Source organism: Myxocyprinus asiaticus, chromosome 3, assembly GCF_019703515.2.
Source record: "Myxocyprinus asiaticus isolate MX2 ecotype Aquarium Trade chromosome 3, UBuf_Myxa_2, whole genome shotgun sequence".
Classification (NCBI taxonomy): Eukaryota; Metazoa; Chordata; class Actinopteri; order Cypriniformes; family Catostomidae; genus Myxocyprinus; species Myxocyprinus asiaticus.
The window spans coordinates 61,779,746-61,799,076 of record NC_059346.1 but is presented as its reverse complement, the minus strand read 5'-3'; the positions used below and the strand labels follow the sequence as shown (position 1 = coordinate 61,799,076).

The following is a 19,331-nucleotide window of genomic DNA, read 5'->3' as shown; positions in this document are numbered from 1 at the left end:
AGACACACAGACATGTGCTTGAAGAAACACTTTATTATATTTTTAAGAACAGATGACAGAAAAGCCGTCTATGCGCATGTATGTTTATACGGAGGCGTGCAGTCTCGTGGAACACGCGCATGTAGAAGGTTCTTACTCTCTTTGTTTCTGTCTTCTGAATTTTGTTTTTTGTTGCAAGAACTGTATCGTCTATGAGTGCGCTGCAAATGACCTCAGACATCTCAGCTCAAGAGGTGTTTTAAGTTCAGTTCACTTTATTTCCACAGAGCAGTTCATTGTGACCACAACTCTGCAGCCTATACATCTGTGATTAAAACATAAAATACAAAAACATGTTCACCTCGAACTATGATTTATATTTCAGTGATTATTATCATCATAATTATTATTTTTCTTATTTGTGTAAGTAATTTTCCACCTGCATATTTAGATACTTGCCTGACGGTAAATGGAAAGGTGTATATATATATATATATATATATATATATATATATATATATATATATATATATATAATTCTTCTATCACATTATTTGATTTGCTTTTTCATTTCGTTTGGAGTGCAATTTGAATTTAGAAATGTATTTGATTTAAGTTTTTCATTTTTTTAAATAAATTACATTTTCAATGCAAAATCACTAAAGCAAGAATATTCACCGATCCCTCAGCATGGGAGTTGCCGATGTAATTGGATATTGCGATATAGATATATATATATGTATATATATATCGTGAAGGAGGGAACAAAAATGTATTCACACAAATGATGTATTTTCCCAGACAATGAAATACCCGACCGGTAGAGAATGCACAGACGAAGTTCTTTGCCAGAGAGATGTTGACAACTGTTGAAAAGCCATCTTTCAAAAAGTTGAACAACACACATTTTAATTGCATTTATTTTTTCCAGTTTCATTTGAAATTTTAGTTAAAATAAATAAAAAATAAAGTTCAAAGTTTGAAATCAAGGCATCTTGCTTTATTGTGTAGGCTTAACCCTAACCCTGCTTAACAAAAATTACCCCATAGTACCACCTAGCGTCCACCTAGCGTCCAACCAGCGGTTCGTCGGTTTCCTGTGGAGTTTTTTCTGCGACCAAACAACCAATCAAAACTTGGTCGACCAAGACTCTTCTCATCGACTAACGTTTGCTCGACTATCAGGGGGCAGCCCTAAAATTAACTCTAACTTAATCACACAAATTTGCTGGGAATAAAATGCCTAAATACTTAATGCCCTGTTTGGGCCACTGGAAGGCACCCGGCTGAAAAGCCATAAACGGGCAATACGCTGTCAGAGTCAAAGCTTCGGATTTAGACCATTTCACTCTGTATCCTGAGAACTTAGAAAAGGAATGTATAATTCTGTGGAGGCAAGGCATAGATCTAGTAGGGTCGGAGACAAATAATAAAATATCATCTGCTTGAAGCAAAAGCTTATGCGCCACACCTCCCACCACCATCCCTGGAAAATCCTCCTCCTTTCTTATCGCGGCTGCTAATGGTTCCAGGGCAAGACAGAACAATAAGGGGGAAAGAGGGCAACCCTGCCGAGTGCCCCTATCCAGAGTGAAATAATCTGAAATTAATCCATTTGTTTGTACCGCTGCTACAGGTTGTTTATAATGTAACTTAATCCAACCAATAAATGTACCCCCGAACCCATATATTTCCAAAATCTTAAAAAGATAATCCCATTCTACCATATCAAATGCCTTTTTGGCATCAAGTGAGATGGCAGCGACTGGAGTCTGATCATTCGCCACTGACCACATGATGTTGATGAGACGCCTAATGTTGTCAGAAGAGCTGCGGCCCCGAATAAACCCCACCTGATCTATATGTATAAGAGAAGTCATAACCTTACTTAATCGGTTAGCCAAAATTTTAGCCAGAATTTTTACATCTAGCTGGATCAGGGAGATTGGATGGTAACTTTTACACTCGCTTGAATCTTTGTCCTTTTTAAGAATCAGACTGATCCGGGCTTGTGTCATGGTTGGTGGAAGCTTTCCATTCTTTAATGATTCAGTATAAACTTCTAATAAAAGTGGAGCCAGTTCTGTAGCATAAGATCTAAAAAATTCAGCAGCAAAGCCATCTGGCCCCGGAGTCTTGCCTGTAGGCAAGGCCTTAATTACCTCACCAAGCTCCTGAGATAAACTTGGAGAATCAAGAGAATTGTTTTGCTCAGCCGTCAGTTTAGTAAGTTCTAATGGTTCCACAAAGTTTCTAATATCCTCTTCAGTAGACGAAGACGTGGAGCTATAAATATCAAGAAAATATCCTTTAAAAGCATTGTTAATATCAATGGCCGAGGCAAATATTTCACCACCAGCAGATTTCACTGAGGAAGTGGTAGAAAATGTCTCTCTCTGTTTTATATATCTAGCCAGAAGTTTTCCTGCCTTGTCCCCTCAAAGTATGACTGTCTTGCCCTGAATAGACAAAACTCCACCTTCCGCGACAAAATAGTATTATATCTGTATTTCTATCGGGTCAATTCTCTGAGGCCATTAGACGACATTCGGTGCTTCAGATCTGCCTCAGCACTTTTAATATTCCTTTCCAATTCCACAAGTTCTTGTGCTTTGGATTTTTTGGTGAATGCGGCATACTGTATGATCCAGCCCCTAAGAACCGCCTTAATTGCCTCCCAAGCCACGCCCACAGAGGATACTGAGGACCAGTTGGTCTCCATATAGAAACTGATTTCAGCCTTTAACATTTGTTGGAATTCAGGATTTTGCAAAAGGGATACATTTAAGCGCCAACTATATGATTTCCTTTTCTCCATATGTGGCAACACCTCTGAACACACCAGGGTGTGATCTGAGAATAAAATGTTTCCAATTGAGCAATCAGCAACTGATGAAATGAGGGACTTAGATATAAAAAAGAAAATCTATTCTAGAATAAATCTTATGGACTGATGAAAAAAAATATATATATAGTCCCTCTCAGATGGGTTCAAAAGTCTCCAAATATCTGTAAGACCAAGATTTTTACACATCCTGTGAAGTGTCAATGTTGCTCTAGGGGGCTTGCACACTTTTGCTTCACTATGGTCAAGGACCGAGTCCGTCAAAAGATTAAAGTCTCCTCCCAATATTATATCATGAGAGGTGCCAGCGGCTTGCAACATCCCTTCAAGATCTATAAAAAAAAAAGCCCTGATCATCAACGTTAGGTGCATAAATATTAGCCAAAATAAGACTTTGCCCCTGAATTTCAGCTAAAACAAAAATGGCTCTTCCTAATTAATCTTTAATCTGTTTGAGACATTTCAATTGTAGGTGTTTACTTATCAGCGTAAATGACTCCCCTGCTCTTACTCGGGCCAGCAGTAAAGAACACATGCCCACCCCATATCCTCCCAAATTTTTCAGCTTCCTGCGGGGAAATATGCGTTCCTTGATGAAACACTATATCATATTTCTTATGCTTAAGAAGAGAAACAACCTTCCTTCTTTTATGGGGTGCCCCAACCCATTCACATTCCATGTAGAGAGACACGATCCACTCATATAAACATTTGACATTTTGACATATAAGAAAAAATAGATTGTGTGTCAAAAACAAGATTATAAAGACCACATTCCAACAATAATGCAACCACCAAAACCCAAACATCCCCCAGAACCAAACAAACAGAAAAAAGAAAAACGTGCACATTAACTCCGCGCACGACAGTGCCAACTGGCGTCCATCCTGCGAGATCCCTCGCGACAACTTTGCCGTGGGATCACTCAAGTCCAAACCTGCATTTATACACAGAAACCTTAACATTCACTTAAAATCCCCATTAGTTGTGTAGTAAAATGTGATTCGAATTTGAAGTGTTTAATTCAGTAGGCTACGAATCTGAAAATGGCAATTTATGCTGAACATTTATATGCTGAAAATAAATGTTTTTTACTGATATAAAAAGGTCAATTAAACATACAGTATTTTCCAAAATATGACAAAAATGGCCATTTTCATATATGTAACATTTGTTTGAAGCACTTGTGGAATTTAAATTTGTAAATAAATGCTCAAATATATGAACTCTAATTGTATTTGTTTGTAAATGGCCCTATTTCAGATTTCAATATCAGACAACCTAATAATTGCAACAGGCCTAATGAATCCTCATTGATGTTTTTAGTTTATAGATTTATTGCACATCTATTTTAAACAGACTAAGTCTAAGAAACTACGTTTTCATTCATTGTCTGAGGCAGCACATTTTAAAATAAAAATAATTAAGGGTCTTCCAATACCCACAGGTTTCACCTAAATGTATGCTAGCCTATTTCTGTGTAATTCTTTTTTTTTTCAGAATAAAAAAGTAATTCAGTTATTGTGCACTAAAACATTACATGTAATTGCATTTACAATGTAATTAACACAATTACAAAGGTATATAAAGATGATTTGTGAGTTTTCACTGCAAAACAACCCCAAAAAATGCTGCAAACTGCATCGCAAAATTTGAGAAATGCCACAGCAAATTCAGTCATTTTGGGCCGCAAAAATCAGGAAAAATTTCCGCAAAATCTACAATAACACCAGGACTGTAGGTGGGAAAGGACCTTAAGTCGCACTGACAGAGGTTGCAAGCAGCAGGCGTTAGAACCCGGGAGCAGCCGCCAAACTTCCCTTCAGCTGCTCAGATGCCAAGACGTGTTCCGTGAAAATTACCTCAGGATCAACGCATCTCTTTGCTATGTAACTCTATACAGCCGTTCAGTTGTGATGTCAATTTGTAGGCGAACCCAGATTTTCCTATGGGTTTTTCTCTATGGGGTTTTTGACCTTGCGTAAAATAAGTTCCCTTATGATTAAGTTCATTGACATTGCATCAGTAAGCCGACGCTTAGGTGGGAGTGTCCTTCTTCACGACCTAGCTGAAACCCTTCTATAATAACGGCGATTCCCTCTACATTCGTCAACGTCGAAATACATGAGCCAGCGGACGGAATCTTTGCAAGCTTAGAAGACTCTCCGCTCCCCTGCTGTGTTCCTGCAGACATTCTACACCTCGCCGTTGACACTTTGTTGGTCTCGCCTTGATGAATGGTTCCTGCAGTCGGGACGTCGTCAAGCATCAAGGATTTTGAAGTACAACCTGAACAGCTCTATGCTGTATACAAATAAACAGCTTTAAGTTTGAGTAAATAGTACGCCTTAGGCATGCTCCGATCGATCAACATCAGCCAATATTCACGTCCTATGACTCGATCGGTGATCGTTAATTTGGCCGATCGCATAAACCGATTGCTCATGTCGCAAAAGATGCCCGGCTCCTGAGCACCACTGTCATGGCATCACAGAGTGTGGGGAATACTGGCATAGTGTTGTAAGACAACAAACTTGATTCAGCAGTTAAGAAAGATGCAGTGGGGGAGGTATGGCGAATATGAAAATTTGTGGGAAAGGGAAAACAGCGTGAGCTGTGAAATGGTCCTTATTATCGTTCATAGCGGCAACTTCTCAGTTTCGGGCATAAGCATCTCAGTAATAACATGAGTTACAAGATGTGGTGTAATTCAAACATCTCTATTAAATATCTCCCGAAACGGCTTTAACTATTGTAGCACCCGTAGAGCCCAGAAACATGCTCTTTTTCTCCGCTTTCCTTTCATCTCTTGCCATTATTAAGGTTCAAGCAGCAACAAGTGAATTTTTTTTTTACTATTAATACAATCATCCAACTAAATGAAAAGACAGGGAAGGAACTTATAAATATAATAATTATTTATACAATATTAATATACCACAATATAATGTATTTAATATAATGCAAAAATAAAATAGAAATAAAATGAGGAATAATAATAATTGTATGAAAAATGACAATGAATCAATAATGAAAATTTTGTTGGCCTAAAGCTTTTTTAATGAGCCTTTTAAACTTTTTACTTTTTTTTTTTTATCAGCAAAAACTAGGCAAAGTGATATTACTGGGAAGAGGAAAATTCAATTAATAGTTACAGTTTGCAGAAAGCTTACAGGTAGACAATTATGACAGAGATTTTGATAAAAAGGTGAAATGATCAGTATTAGGGGTTGGTATCGGCTGATCAGGTGACAAGAAGATCGGTATCGGCTGTGAAAATCCTGATCAGAGCATCCCTATTAATTTATGGATTTAATATCTGTGGATATTTCTCTTTGCTATGCACTAATTATCCGGTTCATTGACTGAATGTTATTATTACGAGTGTGATGAAAGGTCATTTTGTTTTTTCTGGAAAAAGTAGCATCCAAAAGAATATAACAAATTTGGGATGCAATCTATATACTAAACACATCTGATAGTTATTTTTGATTATTTGTTTAAAAAGGATGTGATTGTATTGTGATAATTGTAAGTTAATTGAAATGGCTGCATACTGACTGTACTAAAAGACTGTCTTAAAGCAGACTTAAAGGAATAGTTCACCCAAAAATTAAAATGTGCTGATCATTTACTCACCCTCAGGCCATCCAAGATGTATCTGAGTTTCTTTCTAAATCAAAACAGAATTTAAGAATTTTAGGATTTCATTTCAGGCCTCCTCCTTTAAACAATGCAAGTGAATGTATTTTTTTGACGGTCCAAAATGCACATTTAGGGTGCATCAATATAATCTACACAACTCCAGTCGACACTGTTCTTCTGAACCCAAACAATTGATTATTTTTTTTAAACAAAACAATACTTACATACTTTTTAACTACAAATGTTCACTTCCATACATCTCTGTGCTCATGAGAGGGATGATGTAAGCTCGTTGGTAAGGTCATGCGTCACGTGGAGGCGGCGGCAGGAAGTGCATCATTGTTTACAAGAGGAGCGCTGTACAAAAGTTTAATTGTCTTTGCTGTAGATTTGTATAAGTGTATTGTTCAAAATGGTCATTTGGTGTGTGTATCCTGGATGCTTCAACCTTCAGAAACCCCAAAGAAAATGCACGCCGGGAAAAATATTAACTTTTCATCGATTGCATATACATGATCATGAGCGACTGAAGCTCTGGCTTATCGCGCTGGACCTGGATATCAGTGCACCCCTACATTCTCTCAAATATTGGAGTGAACATTTTACTCCTGAGGATTTCAGACCATCGAAAGAAAAAAAGGGTGGATACCTAAATTCATCGGCTGTGCCCGTGCTATTTTTCCAGCAAACTCAGGTATGTGTGAAAACTTTTTCATATAGCCTATATATTTCTATATAGTAGCTATAGTAACAAACAAAACATGATACTTACTCTACTGATAGGATGCCATTGGGTCCTTCTAGCCTCAGACGGCGCTTCCAGTTTATTCGTAGCAAACTGATCAACACCTCTAAGACGCTGCGGCTCAGTAATGGTGGAAAACCATTATGTTCGGTAATGCAGCTAGGACTAGAAGTGTTCTCACCGGCTGCCTCGCTAATTGTTTCCAACGGTGGGGTTGCTATGGTCCAATCGTGGCAGCACAGGCTCTCTGCCTCTGTTGGAATTGGCTGGCGTTTACTACATGTGCACCACTATGTCTCCATAGATCTCTGCCTCCCCGAGACTTGTGATTGTGCCGCTGCTGCAGCCTCCTCCATCTCCCTCAGTTCCTCATCAGTGTATTCAGGCTCAAATAGGTAGGGTTGGGCAAAAAACGCCATCTCCTCTTCTCTTCTAAAATCAAAATCCTTCGACATCATGTTTGAAATTGTTTTGGACTGTTTTGGTTTGTGAACAGCGCTTGGTCTGTGGTCAAGTTTCTCTTGTAAACATTGACGCGCTTCCTGCCTCCTCCTCCATGTGACGCGTGACCTTACCAACGAGCTTACGTCATCCTTCTCATGAGCGCCCGTCACAGAGATGTACGGAAATGACCATTTGTAGTTAAAAAGTATATACACTACCGGTCAAATGTTTTGAAACACTTGACTGAAATGTTTCTCATGGTCTTAAAAATCTTTTGATCTGAAGGCATATGCTTAAATGTTTGAAATTAGTTTTGTAGACAAAAATATAATTGTGCCACCATATTAATTTATTTCATTATAAAACTAAAATTTAATAAAATTAAAAAAAAAAGTTTTTGAAATTGATGACTTGGACCAAATAATAAAGAAAAGCAGCTAATAAGTGCCCAACATAGATGGGAACTCCTTCAATACTGTTTAAAAATCATCCCAGGGTGATACCTCAACAAGTTGGTTGAGAAAATGTCAAGAGTACATGTCTGCAAATTCTAGGCAAAGGATGACTACTTTGAAGCTGCTAAAATATAACATAGTTTTTATTTATTTTGGATTTTGTTTAGCCACAACGTAATTCCTATAGTTCCATTTATGTTATTCCATAGTTTTGATGACTTTACTATTATACATTTGTTAATAAAAAATTAAAATGTGAAAAAAAAAAATATAATAAAGAATGAGTGTTTCAAAACTTTTGACTGGTAGTGTAAGTATTGTTTTGTTTCTAAAAAATAATCAATCGTTTGGGTTCAGAAGAACTTTGTCAACTGGAGTCATGTGGATTATTTTGATGCACCCTAAATATGCATTTTGGACCATCAAAAAAATGAAGTACATTCACTTGCATTGTTGAAAGGAGGAGGCCTGAAATGAAATCCTAAAAATCTTAAATTCATTTTTGATGAAGAAAGAAACTCAGATACATCTTGGATGGCCTGAGGGTGAGTAAATTACCAGCAAATTGTCATTTTTGGGTGAACTATGCTTCTGCGTCAAACCTACAATGTAGGTCCGCCTAGTGGCCAACGCGTCAGTTTGAATTTATAGTTCTGCTTTGGTGTCTGCGTTATTCTGCGAGTACACAGCCAAAATGCTAATTATACATTCATAAATAAAGAGAAGGACTGTAATTCATGTATTCAAAAGTATTTAATCAATTATTGTAGCATTAAAAAGGAGTTAAAAGTTTGTGAACATGTTGAAATTTAGGTACACATGTATATGTGTACTTTATGTACGTTCCGTGCTGAAGAAATTGTCAAATTAATTAATTAATAACTAGTTGCCTGGCGAGCACTAATAAACATGCATCTAGGCAATATAACCAACTCTTACCAGGTGGTTTTTAATTTGCTGACAAATTAGAAGTGTTCCATTTCCATAATTTATTAAATATGATTATTTACTGAACACAATACTATCAAACATATGGTCAAATCATAGTGCAGATCATGTTGAACATGTCAAAAATTTAACTGTGCGTTGCGTCAACGCAGACCACAACAGCTGTGATTGGTGCACTTTGTAACCAGAGACCACTCTCCAGGATGATAACAATGATTTCTGAGGTAGCGTCACATATTACCTAGATTATTTTAATATCTATGCATCATATCACATTGTATTTGGACTCAGGACCATTTAAGCAAATTAAATGGAACTTCTTTTTGTCACTTCAAATTTGTCAGCAAATTAAAAAGCACCTGATAAGAGTTGGTTTTATTGCCTATGCATTGTAAAGTCTTTAAAACGACACCTATTTAGTGTTCGCCAAGCGAGGTATAGTTATTAATTAATTTGATTATTTCTTATTCAGCACAGAACGTCAAATGTATGCCAAAATATTTATTATTAAGTGACTCAAGAGCAAGCATACAGTATTTTTCTCATTTACTTGTTCCCTGCAAAGCAGGCAACATGTATAATAAGTAATATTATACATATTATACATATAGCTAAATTTCAACATGTTCACATACTTTGAACTTATATTTAATGCTACATTAATTTAATAAATACTTTTCAAACCACAAATTATATTGCTTATGTTCATTTCTGAATGTATATTTAGCATTTTGGCTATGTAATCACAGAACGACGCAGACACCAACGCAGAACTATAAATGCAAACCAATGCGTTGGCCACTACGTGGAGCCTACGCCATAGGTTCGATGCAGAAGCATAAATCAGCCTTTATCATCCAGAAGGGTGGTCTCTGGTAACAAAGTGCACCAATCACAGCTGTTGTGGTCTGTCGACGCAAGCGCAGTTACATTTTTGAAGAGGTGCACGTCATGCTATGGCGTAGGGTGTGCTGTAACCACCGTAGCTACGTGTAGGGTGTGTCTCAATCAGATCCCTAGCTCCCTAAGTCTTGAATCAGTATATCGTGAACACGAATTTGGGCACTGGCAAGGGTACTTATCCACTGACCAATCGGACACTTATGACCCAATAACCTATACCATGATAACGAGCTTGCACATTTAAGCGTAGCTGATATTAATCAGCACCTTCACTGTGTAATTGATCATTTCGCTCATTTTCATTGAAGATATTAAAACGTACAGTGTTATTATTAAAGATAAATTACATTAAAGAAATTAAAATATAAGAGTGTATAACATATTTTTAACAATTCTTATATTTAAAAGATTGTTTCCCTTTCATTGTAATTATGGATGAAAGACATTATAAACAAAATCTCTTTTAAAGAGAAAATAAAGCTTTGACACTATATATTTACACTTGTGCTCGTCTTCTAACGACTTGAGAGACTTCAGAACAAATGACGACGTTTCCAGTAAGTGAACATTCTCTGCGTCTAAATATCCATACTTCCATACTATACAGTATGCCAAAAACAGTATGCCAATGGAGTAGTATGTCCGAATCCATAGTATTCATAAGACAGTAAGCGAGAAATGCCCGGATGACCTACTTCTTCCGGCAGGAATCCGAAGTGTGGATCGGTTGAACACTTTCCTATCCCACAATGCATTAGGAGCTGAGGAGACGCCACGTTCAAACGATTAAAAACAAATGGCGGAGAACCGCGGGGCGGAAGGCTATTTTCAATAGTAAGTGCTGTATACACAAAGAACATTGCTCATTGTGCTTAAATGGCGCTTGTTTAACTGAATTTGAGTGGATTATTTTCATCGCTGTTGTCGTCACGTCATATATTCTGGTCATCGGACCATGTGTACATTCCCGGATGTTAGTATGTCCAAATTCTATTCATACTGCCTCTTGCATACCGGCCGAGAAGTGCGTTTCTCATCAAATACAGTACATCTGTGACAGTATGCGGTTTCGGATGCAGGGATAGTAAGCAACGATGCTCCCTGATTTTCACGGTGCATTGTGGGATTTTTTTAAGGAGCGAACATTTCTGTGCACTTGAACTATTCTGCGATTGATACAGCCCTAGAAATGGCCAACACCCTGATCAGTGCCCTGACTACTGAACTAGGGAACTGATTGAGACGCACCTGTAGCCTACAGCGTAGGTTCGATGCAGAAGTATCCACCTTATTTTTCAGCGAAACTAGGGCTCCGCCATTATATGAAACATCGCCTTTGGCAAAAAAACCAATAAAGGCATCATTGGAGGTTATGCAGGTACATATGAATGGAGGTTTACATGGAGACAAGAAAGACTGCATCATCACGATTTCAGTAAAGAAAAAATCAGATTTTATTACCGTCTCTTCAAATACAACACACAGCAACAAGTGAATGATTTACTTACTCTTTTACTACAAATGCTGAAGTTAGAAAATTATACGACATTAGGCCATCATTCTGCTGTACATCCTGTGGTTTTGTGATAGTTTATAAACTTATATCACTAAATTCTGGTGTAATTATCCTTCTATTTATTTACATTGCGGTCAATAACAGCGGAACTTTTACACATTCGGCGGAAATGCAGCCGCTGCTTCCGCGTTGCAAAATAAGACGGATAAATCGGCCTTTAATGCGCCTGCGTCGAACGCATTCGTATTCGCTGGGTATAAAGGCAATGCTGTCGACTGGGCAACGAAGAATACCCGGACCTTTAGGCTATCTACAGCCTCTTAAGCGGGCTGTACTGTTATTTAAATCTTTTTTAATCGTTTTAAGGACAAAACAGTGAAAAAAGCAACTTTCCAAAAAATTCAATAGACACCCAACCCCCCCGCCCCATTTTTTTTTTAAATTATATGTGATCTAGGACCTTTATACAGCGTTATACCACTGAAGAGAATGCAAGTCTACATCACTCACAGCCTCGTTATCATTCATATAAAAAAATCAAATGTGGCGCTACTGTAAATAAGGTATATTACTTCCATTACTCAAAAAATAATATACCACAAAACAGACAGTACAGTACACACAATTGCTGCAGAAAACAATACAGCCAAGCAGGATTAAACATGTTTTAACTATGATGTTCAATTTAAAACCGTTTTGATAAACATATTAATGTAAAATATGCAAAGCTTTTGCTCAGTATTACCAGAAACTCATCCAATGAGAGACATCACATGTATGTAAATAACACTTGTTGTTATTTCTCCTACTAAACACGACATCCCTTTTTAAGATTAGATTACTTCCAGAATTGTTCGAGCAATTTCAAAGGCATTTCTGACTTTACAGCCTATGGTATTAATCTCTAAAATCATATTAATTGTTGTAAATATAAAATCCAGCATGATAACATGACACATGAGTTAGCACCATGCTAAATTAATGATCCATGTTGTCCCTCAACAATAGAGATTATCTACAGATAACGAAAACGTATGTAATTGGATTTAACTGAAAAAGTTATTAACTGATGTATTAGTTTAATTTAAAAAAATCAATAAAAATATTTACATATGATGATTTCTGTTTAAAGACGCGACTAATAAATAAAAAGCACATCCCTCACACATCATCGTTTACCTTTCTCATCTCTCCTGTCGACGGACATCTTCAGCCCTCAGTTGAGACACACTTTAAATCCCCCTCCCTTTCTATATGTGTGTTTAATAACTATAATTCACATTTATTTCTGATTAGCTCTTTCTTTCTCTTTCTCCCTCTCTTGGTTTATTGTTTTGCTGTGTGCGTGTGTGTTTGACATAAAATGGCGGATTTCTTCCTCAGCGAAGTGAATGATGATTGCCAAATATTCACAGAAACCCTCCATCTTTAATGCGTCTTATTGTGTGCAGAAGGAATGTTAAATTCAACGAGGTTTAAAAAGTTATATTTCAGTGTTGTTACCTAAACTAAGAATATTAAATATATATACTTTATTGATCCCTGATGGAAAATCTAATACAATTATTTGTAAAGGTATAGCTTCTTTCAGCACACACCTTGTTTTCCCTACATCTGTTTTCTTTTTTCTTTTTTTTATGTTAAAACCTTGTTTGAGACCAGCCCTGGGTTTTTTATTTTACTAATTATTTTTTTTATTATTTATTTTTTGAACATCTCTATTTTTTCCAAAACTCTAGGACACTTGTAGTCGACAAGCTTGCATTCCATTTGTATTTTGAAAAGTCTGGCAACCCTAAAATCACCAACTGGCTGCTGCCACCGGAACAAGGCGGGGCTACATATGGGGCGGTGCTAAACGTGTCGCTCCGTCCATAACTTACTCTCATTGGCTCGGTCATCTTTCATAGGCATACATGATAAGAGATGTGGTCGTAGTTGGTGTTAAAGACTCCGTGAAGTCAAAAATTAAGTTTTGCTGCTTGTGTTTTGTATCTTTTAGCTTAAGGTCATCTATATTGTAGCGAAACTCTTAACTTTGACAAAATTCTCTTTAAATATAAGCATTTAAAATATAGCCTACAGTCTCTCCCTTCCGGCAAAACGGACCCAGAATATGTTTGACTCCCAACTTGCTGTATTCATTTTATCCAATCAAATGCTTTCAAGAATGATTACGTCCCCTCCCCTTAAATTATAAACCTGCCTCTGACTAATATAAATTAGTAAGTAGCAAACTATGGCCTTTCGGTGAGTATTTGGCAGCACTACAGGCCCTAAATCAGGGCTCGACATTAAGTAATGTCCAATACAAGTGGAATTTTGAACGGACAAGTTAAAAAATAATTTTACTTGCCCGACTGGACAAGTAGCCTGATTAAAATCTCAATAACGAATGTTAGCTCAATAGCGCGGGATTGCGAAGATTGAGCACAATTTTAATAGTTCCTGCACGTTCCACTTTCCAAATGCGGGGAATTTCCTCTATCGCGTCGCCCTCTCGCCTTCACTGGTGGTGCAGCGTTCAGCACCTTGTGAGTGCGAGCAGTGGGGAAACGCATATTTACTGAACTTTAGATTTTACATATATAAATGGGTATAACCCTGTTAATTGGACATGCGAATGGTGTTGTACCACGTCTGTATATCGAGCAATGCGATAAAACTACTGCTCCTGTTTATAATCAACAAAGCTGTCTTCATCGCAGTATATTTAAGTATATAACAATATACATTGGCGGCCAAACATTTGGAATAAAGTACAGATTTTCCTGTTTCGGAAGGAAATTGGTACTTTAATTCACCAAAGTGGCATTCAATTGATCACAAAGTATAGTCAGGACATTACTGATGTAAAAAAACAGCACCATCGCTATTTGAAAAAAGTCATTTTTGATCATATCTAGACAGCAGCCATCACTCCAACACCTTATCCTTGAGTAATCATGCTAAATTGCTTATTTGGTACTAGAAAATCACTTGCCATTATATCAAACACAGTTGAAAGCTATTTGGTTCGTTAAATGAAGCTTAACATTGTCTTTTTGAGTTGCCACAGTATGCAATAGACTGGCATGTCTTAGGGTCATTATTAGGTCAAAAATGGCACAAAAGAAACAGCTTTCTCTAGAAACTCGTCAGTCAGTCAGTCATTGTTTTGAGGAATGAAGGAATGCTTGAAATTGCCAAAAAACTGAAGATTTCATACAAAGGTGTACACTATAGTCTTCAAAGACAAAGGACAACTGGCTCTAACAAGGACAGAAAGAGATGTGGAAGGCCAGATGTACAACTAAACAAGAGCATAAGTACATCAGAGTCTCTAGTTTGAGAAATAGACGCCTCACATGTCCTCAGCTGACAGCTTTATTGAATTCTACCCACTCAACACCAGTTTCATGTACAACAGTAAAGAGAAGACTCAAGGGTGCAGGCCTTATGGGAAGAATTGCAAAGAAAAAGCCACTTTTGAAACAAAATCAAAAAGAAAAGATTAGAGTGCACAAAGAAACAGACATTGGACAACAGATAATTGGAAAAGAGTGTTATGGATCTTAACCCCATTGAGCTTTTGTGGGATCAGCTAGACTGTAAGGTGTGTGAGAAGTGCCCGACAAGACCACATCTAAAAGCTACATCTATGGCAAGTGCTACATGAAGCATGGGGTGAAATGTCACCTGAGTATTTGGACAAACTGACAGCTAGAATGCCAAGGATCTGCAAAGCTGTCATTTGCTGCACGTGGAGGATTTTTTGATGAGAACTCTTCGAAGTAGTTTAAGAAGTTCTGAAATATATATACACTATATTGCCAAAAGTATTCGCTCATCTGCCTTTAGACGCATATGAACTCAAGTGACATCCCATTCTTAATCCATAGGGTTTAATATGACATCGGCCCACCCTTTGCAGCTATAACAGCTTCAACTCTTCTGGGAAGGCTTTCCACAAGGTTTAGGAGTGTGTTTATGGGAATTTTTGACCATTCTTCCAGAAGCACATTTGTGAGGTCAGACACTGATGTTGGACGAGAAGGCCTGGCTCGCAGTCTTCACTCTAATTCATCCCAAAGGTGCTCTATCGGGTTGAGGTCAGGACTCTGTGCAGGCCAGTCAAGTTCTTCCACACCAAACTCGCTCATCCATGTCTTTATGGACCTTGCTTTGTGCACTGGTGCGCAGTCATGTTGGAACAGGAAGGGGCCATCCCCAAACTGTTCCCACAAAGTTGGGAGCATGGAATTGTCCAAAATCTCTTGGTATGCTGAAGCATTCAGAGTTCCTTTCACTGGAACTAAGGGGCCAAGCCCAGCTCCTGAAAAACAACCCCACACCATAATCCCCCCTCCACCAAACTTCACAGTTGGCACAATGCAGTCAGACAAGTACCGTTCTCCTGGCAACCGCCAAACCCAGACTCGTCCATCAGATTGCCAGATGGAGAAGCGTGATTCGTCACTCCAGAGAACGTGTCTCAACTGCTCTAGAGTCCAGTGGCGGCGTGCTTTACACCACTGCATCCGATGCTTTGCATTGCACTTGGTGATGTATGGCTTGGATGCAGCTGCTCGGCCATGGAAACCCATTCCATGAAGCTCTCTACGCACTGTTCTTGAGCTAATCTGAAGGCCACATGAACTTTGGAGGTCTGTAGCGATTGACTCTGCAGAAAGTTGGCGACCTCTGCGCACTATGCACCTCAGCATCCGCAGACCCCGCTCTGTCATTTTATGTGGCCTACCACTTCGTGGCTGAGTTGCTGTCATTCCCAATCGCTTCCACTTTGTTATAATACCACTGACAGTTGACTGTGGAATATTTAGTAGCGAGGAAATTTCACGACTGGACTTGTTGCACAGGTGGCATCCTATCACAGTACCACGCTGGAATTCACTGAGCTCCTGAGAGCGGCCCATTCTTTCACAAATGTTTGTAGAAGCAGTCTGCATGCCTAGGTGCTTCATTTTATACACCTGTGGCCATGGAAGTGATTGGAACACCTGAATTCAATTATTTGGATGGGTGAGCGAATACTTTTGGCAATATAGTGTGTATATATATATATATATATATATAATATATATATAAATTATTTTTTTTATTGTTTTTTAAATTTTTTTAAAAATTTTTTTACTCCTTTATGTTGTTCCAAACCTGTCTGACTTTCTGTCTTCCATGGGACTCAAAAGGAGATGTTAGGGAGAATGCTAGTTTCAGTCTCAATTCCCTTTTATTTTATGGTACAGTGAATAGTGACTGTGACTAACATTCTGCCAAAAATCTCATTTTGTGTTCCTCAGAAGAGAGAAATTCATACAGGCTTGAGGGTGAGTAATGATTTAACGTCTTTCTAAACTGTGTTCTTAATCCCTATTAGGTGTAAATGATGACGACGGAGCCTTTTTTCTTACGTCCTTTCTTTTGTTTTTATCTACGGACATGTAACTTTTTTTACTCGAACAAGTCAATGACCAATTTACTTGTCCGAAGGACAAGCACATGACAATGCTTAATGTGGAGCCCTGCCTAAATTGTTTTGCGAAGTGGTTGGAGTTTATTAATTTTGAATAAGGAGGTATTTGTGCTTCTTCGCGGCTTTGGGAATGTTCACCTTAGGGATGGCTTGCTCCCTTGTAATAGTAAAGATTACGAAGGGATATTGTTCTGAAATATTCGGTTTCTCGTTTGTACTGGGCGGAGCATACATGAATATTCACGGTTTCCTGTTTTGTGTTAAAGCGACATTGAAAATATTAGTGCCTGCTCCCCAGATTACAATTCATCTAAACTGTTTTCGGAAAGATAATTACGTTTCAGCGTCAAACGAAGTTAATCCTACACTATAACTGTTCATTTTTCACAATAATTTATAGATTGTGTCGTGTGTTTTGTTCAGAGTGATTACAGCCACTGATTTGCTTAGGTATCGTAAGGATACCACTCCAAGTAAATGAAGCAACAGCAATTAAATATTTTTGTTATGTTCTTCTGTTTACCATTGTGAAGCTTTAAAACTGTGTCGTTGGATAATTTGTCACAAATGTATCTGTGGTGGCATAATAAAGTTTATTTTGTGATTATTCTGTGTCATTCCTTAATCTCATTTGGTAAATAACTTAAAACAGGCTTTGATGCATGAAATATTAAATCACAAAGGGACATCTTAATGTTTTTCCATGCATGAACAAGAATATAATCATTCCCAATCTTTACTTTTTCCCAAAAAGATAAATTTATTGGACACAATGCACCAGATGGTTAGAGAAAAAAGACATGGAAGAAAAACATGTTTTTCTTTGACCATGTAACCGTGCACTGTAAATCAGGATGAAAATCAATTTGACACAATGGTTATGGAACCATCAGCTGTATGTTGGTCAAGTTGTGAAACCCAGTATTTTGACAATGAAATGCATTAGTCCTATTCTACAAGCTTACCAAGTAAAATATTAAAATTTTAAATGACAAGTGGCTAAAATAAGAAGACAATATAATAATTTCCACTTTTACTGTAGTGTTAAAAAACAAAGTTGCTCGTGGGAGTAGTTGCCTTTTGCTGAATATAATCAAGAGAACAACTGATTCGGTGTTAAAGTTTTATTCACAAATGTGTATACTGAGAAGATATGACATGCAAAATAATTCGGGATTTGAACACACAAACAATCTACACGGGCCTTGGCATCCCGGACAAATGAAAATTGCCTCCAAACTTGGCCTGCTCATTCAGTCTCAGTGGTACCAGCTTTTGCAGCTGTCACATTCAATCTGAAAATTACATTTACATCACGTGTATGAATATAATTTTTGTAAAAAAATATAAAATAAAAAAAATTAAAAAAATAAAATCATGTTATAAAAACCAAGTGAAAAGTCAAACGCAGCTTAACATACCTAAGTGTCTACTTGTCCGGTGTATAGGGATATTGATTTCCACAAGCCAAGCACAAGTGATCTAGGACTTCTGTGAAAAGGAATCAAGGTGATATTATACATTATATTGGTCAGGTGGACATTTATGTGATTTGGGTAGCCTTAACCATGGAAACTATAGTGTCAAATTGATTTTAGAAATGTGTTGGAGTTTCTAAATTGTATCCTTCGTGGGCACTCACAACCCACAATTCTTTGCTTCAGTGGAAATGTCTAAAAAAGTAAACATAAAAAATAACGCCAATTTGCCCGTAAATATGATGTTCAAACGCAAGTAATGTTAATTCCCAAGTTGAAGTACCTCAGTAGATGGGTGCAGAGTATATAATTTGTATTATTATATTAATATATAATTAAAATAAAGTATTAGACTAAAATTACACCTGTAAAATCTATTTTCTTTTATCTTTACATCTTTATAACTCTCCTAAAATTTACCTAATACATTCCCTTCTAAAGGGACTTTGTTACCGTCTCACTGAACGCAACCATGTTATGTTCAGTTTCCGTTTGTCTTACGAAGGCCGTCTCATTTAAATGAGATTTGTTTGTTGACCGAAAACAGGTCATCACCCCAAAGTTCCAATTGTATAGCGACCAAGTGGTCAATCTACATTAACTTTTTCTAAAATGGAGCCATTTAAGTAAAACTGTCCAGTCCACTACATGCATTTTGGCTGGCTGTCCCCACCTAGATTGGAAAAATAAACATGTTTTTGTCCACAGGTTCTTATGTCTTTTGCTATAGCTTATTTCTTAAGTATGTAGTTATGCTTAGTTAGAGCTGCTGGAATGGTGAATAGTGTTATTTTCGGGGACGGTGGAATATCTTAAACACAATGAGATATTTTCACAAAATTTTACACTTTGATGTAAGGTCTTATTCTGAGAACACATACAAAGAAATGGTGCTTTGCT

The 19,331-nt window shown here is 37.4% G+C and overlaps 1 protein-coding gene across 3 annotated transcripts in view; it reads right to left on the bottom strand.

Moving 5' to 3' along the window:
- The window catches only part of LOC127426100 (YTH domain-containing protein 1-like), a 73,104-nt gene extending 60,248 nt beyond the window's left edge, over positions 1–12,856 (bottom strand). For all 3 annotated transcript variants that reach the window (XM_051672625.1, XM_051672640.1, XM_051672631.1), the window contains exon 1: positions 12,660–12,856. In XM_051672625.1, coding sequence (XP_051528585.1) covers positions 12,660–12,687 — 28 coding nt within the window. In that variant the 5' untranslated portion in view covers positions 12,688–12,856. The remainder of the gene's footprint in view (positions 1–12,659) is intronic.
- Between the last annotated feature and the right edge of the window lie 6,475 nt (positions 12,857–19,331).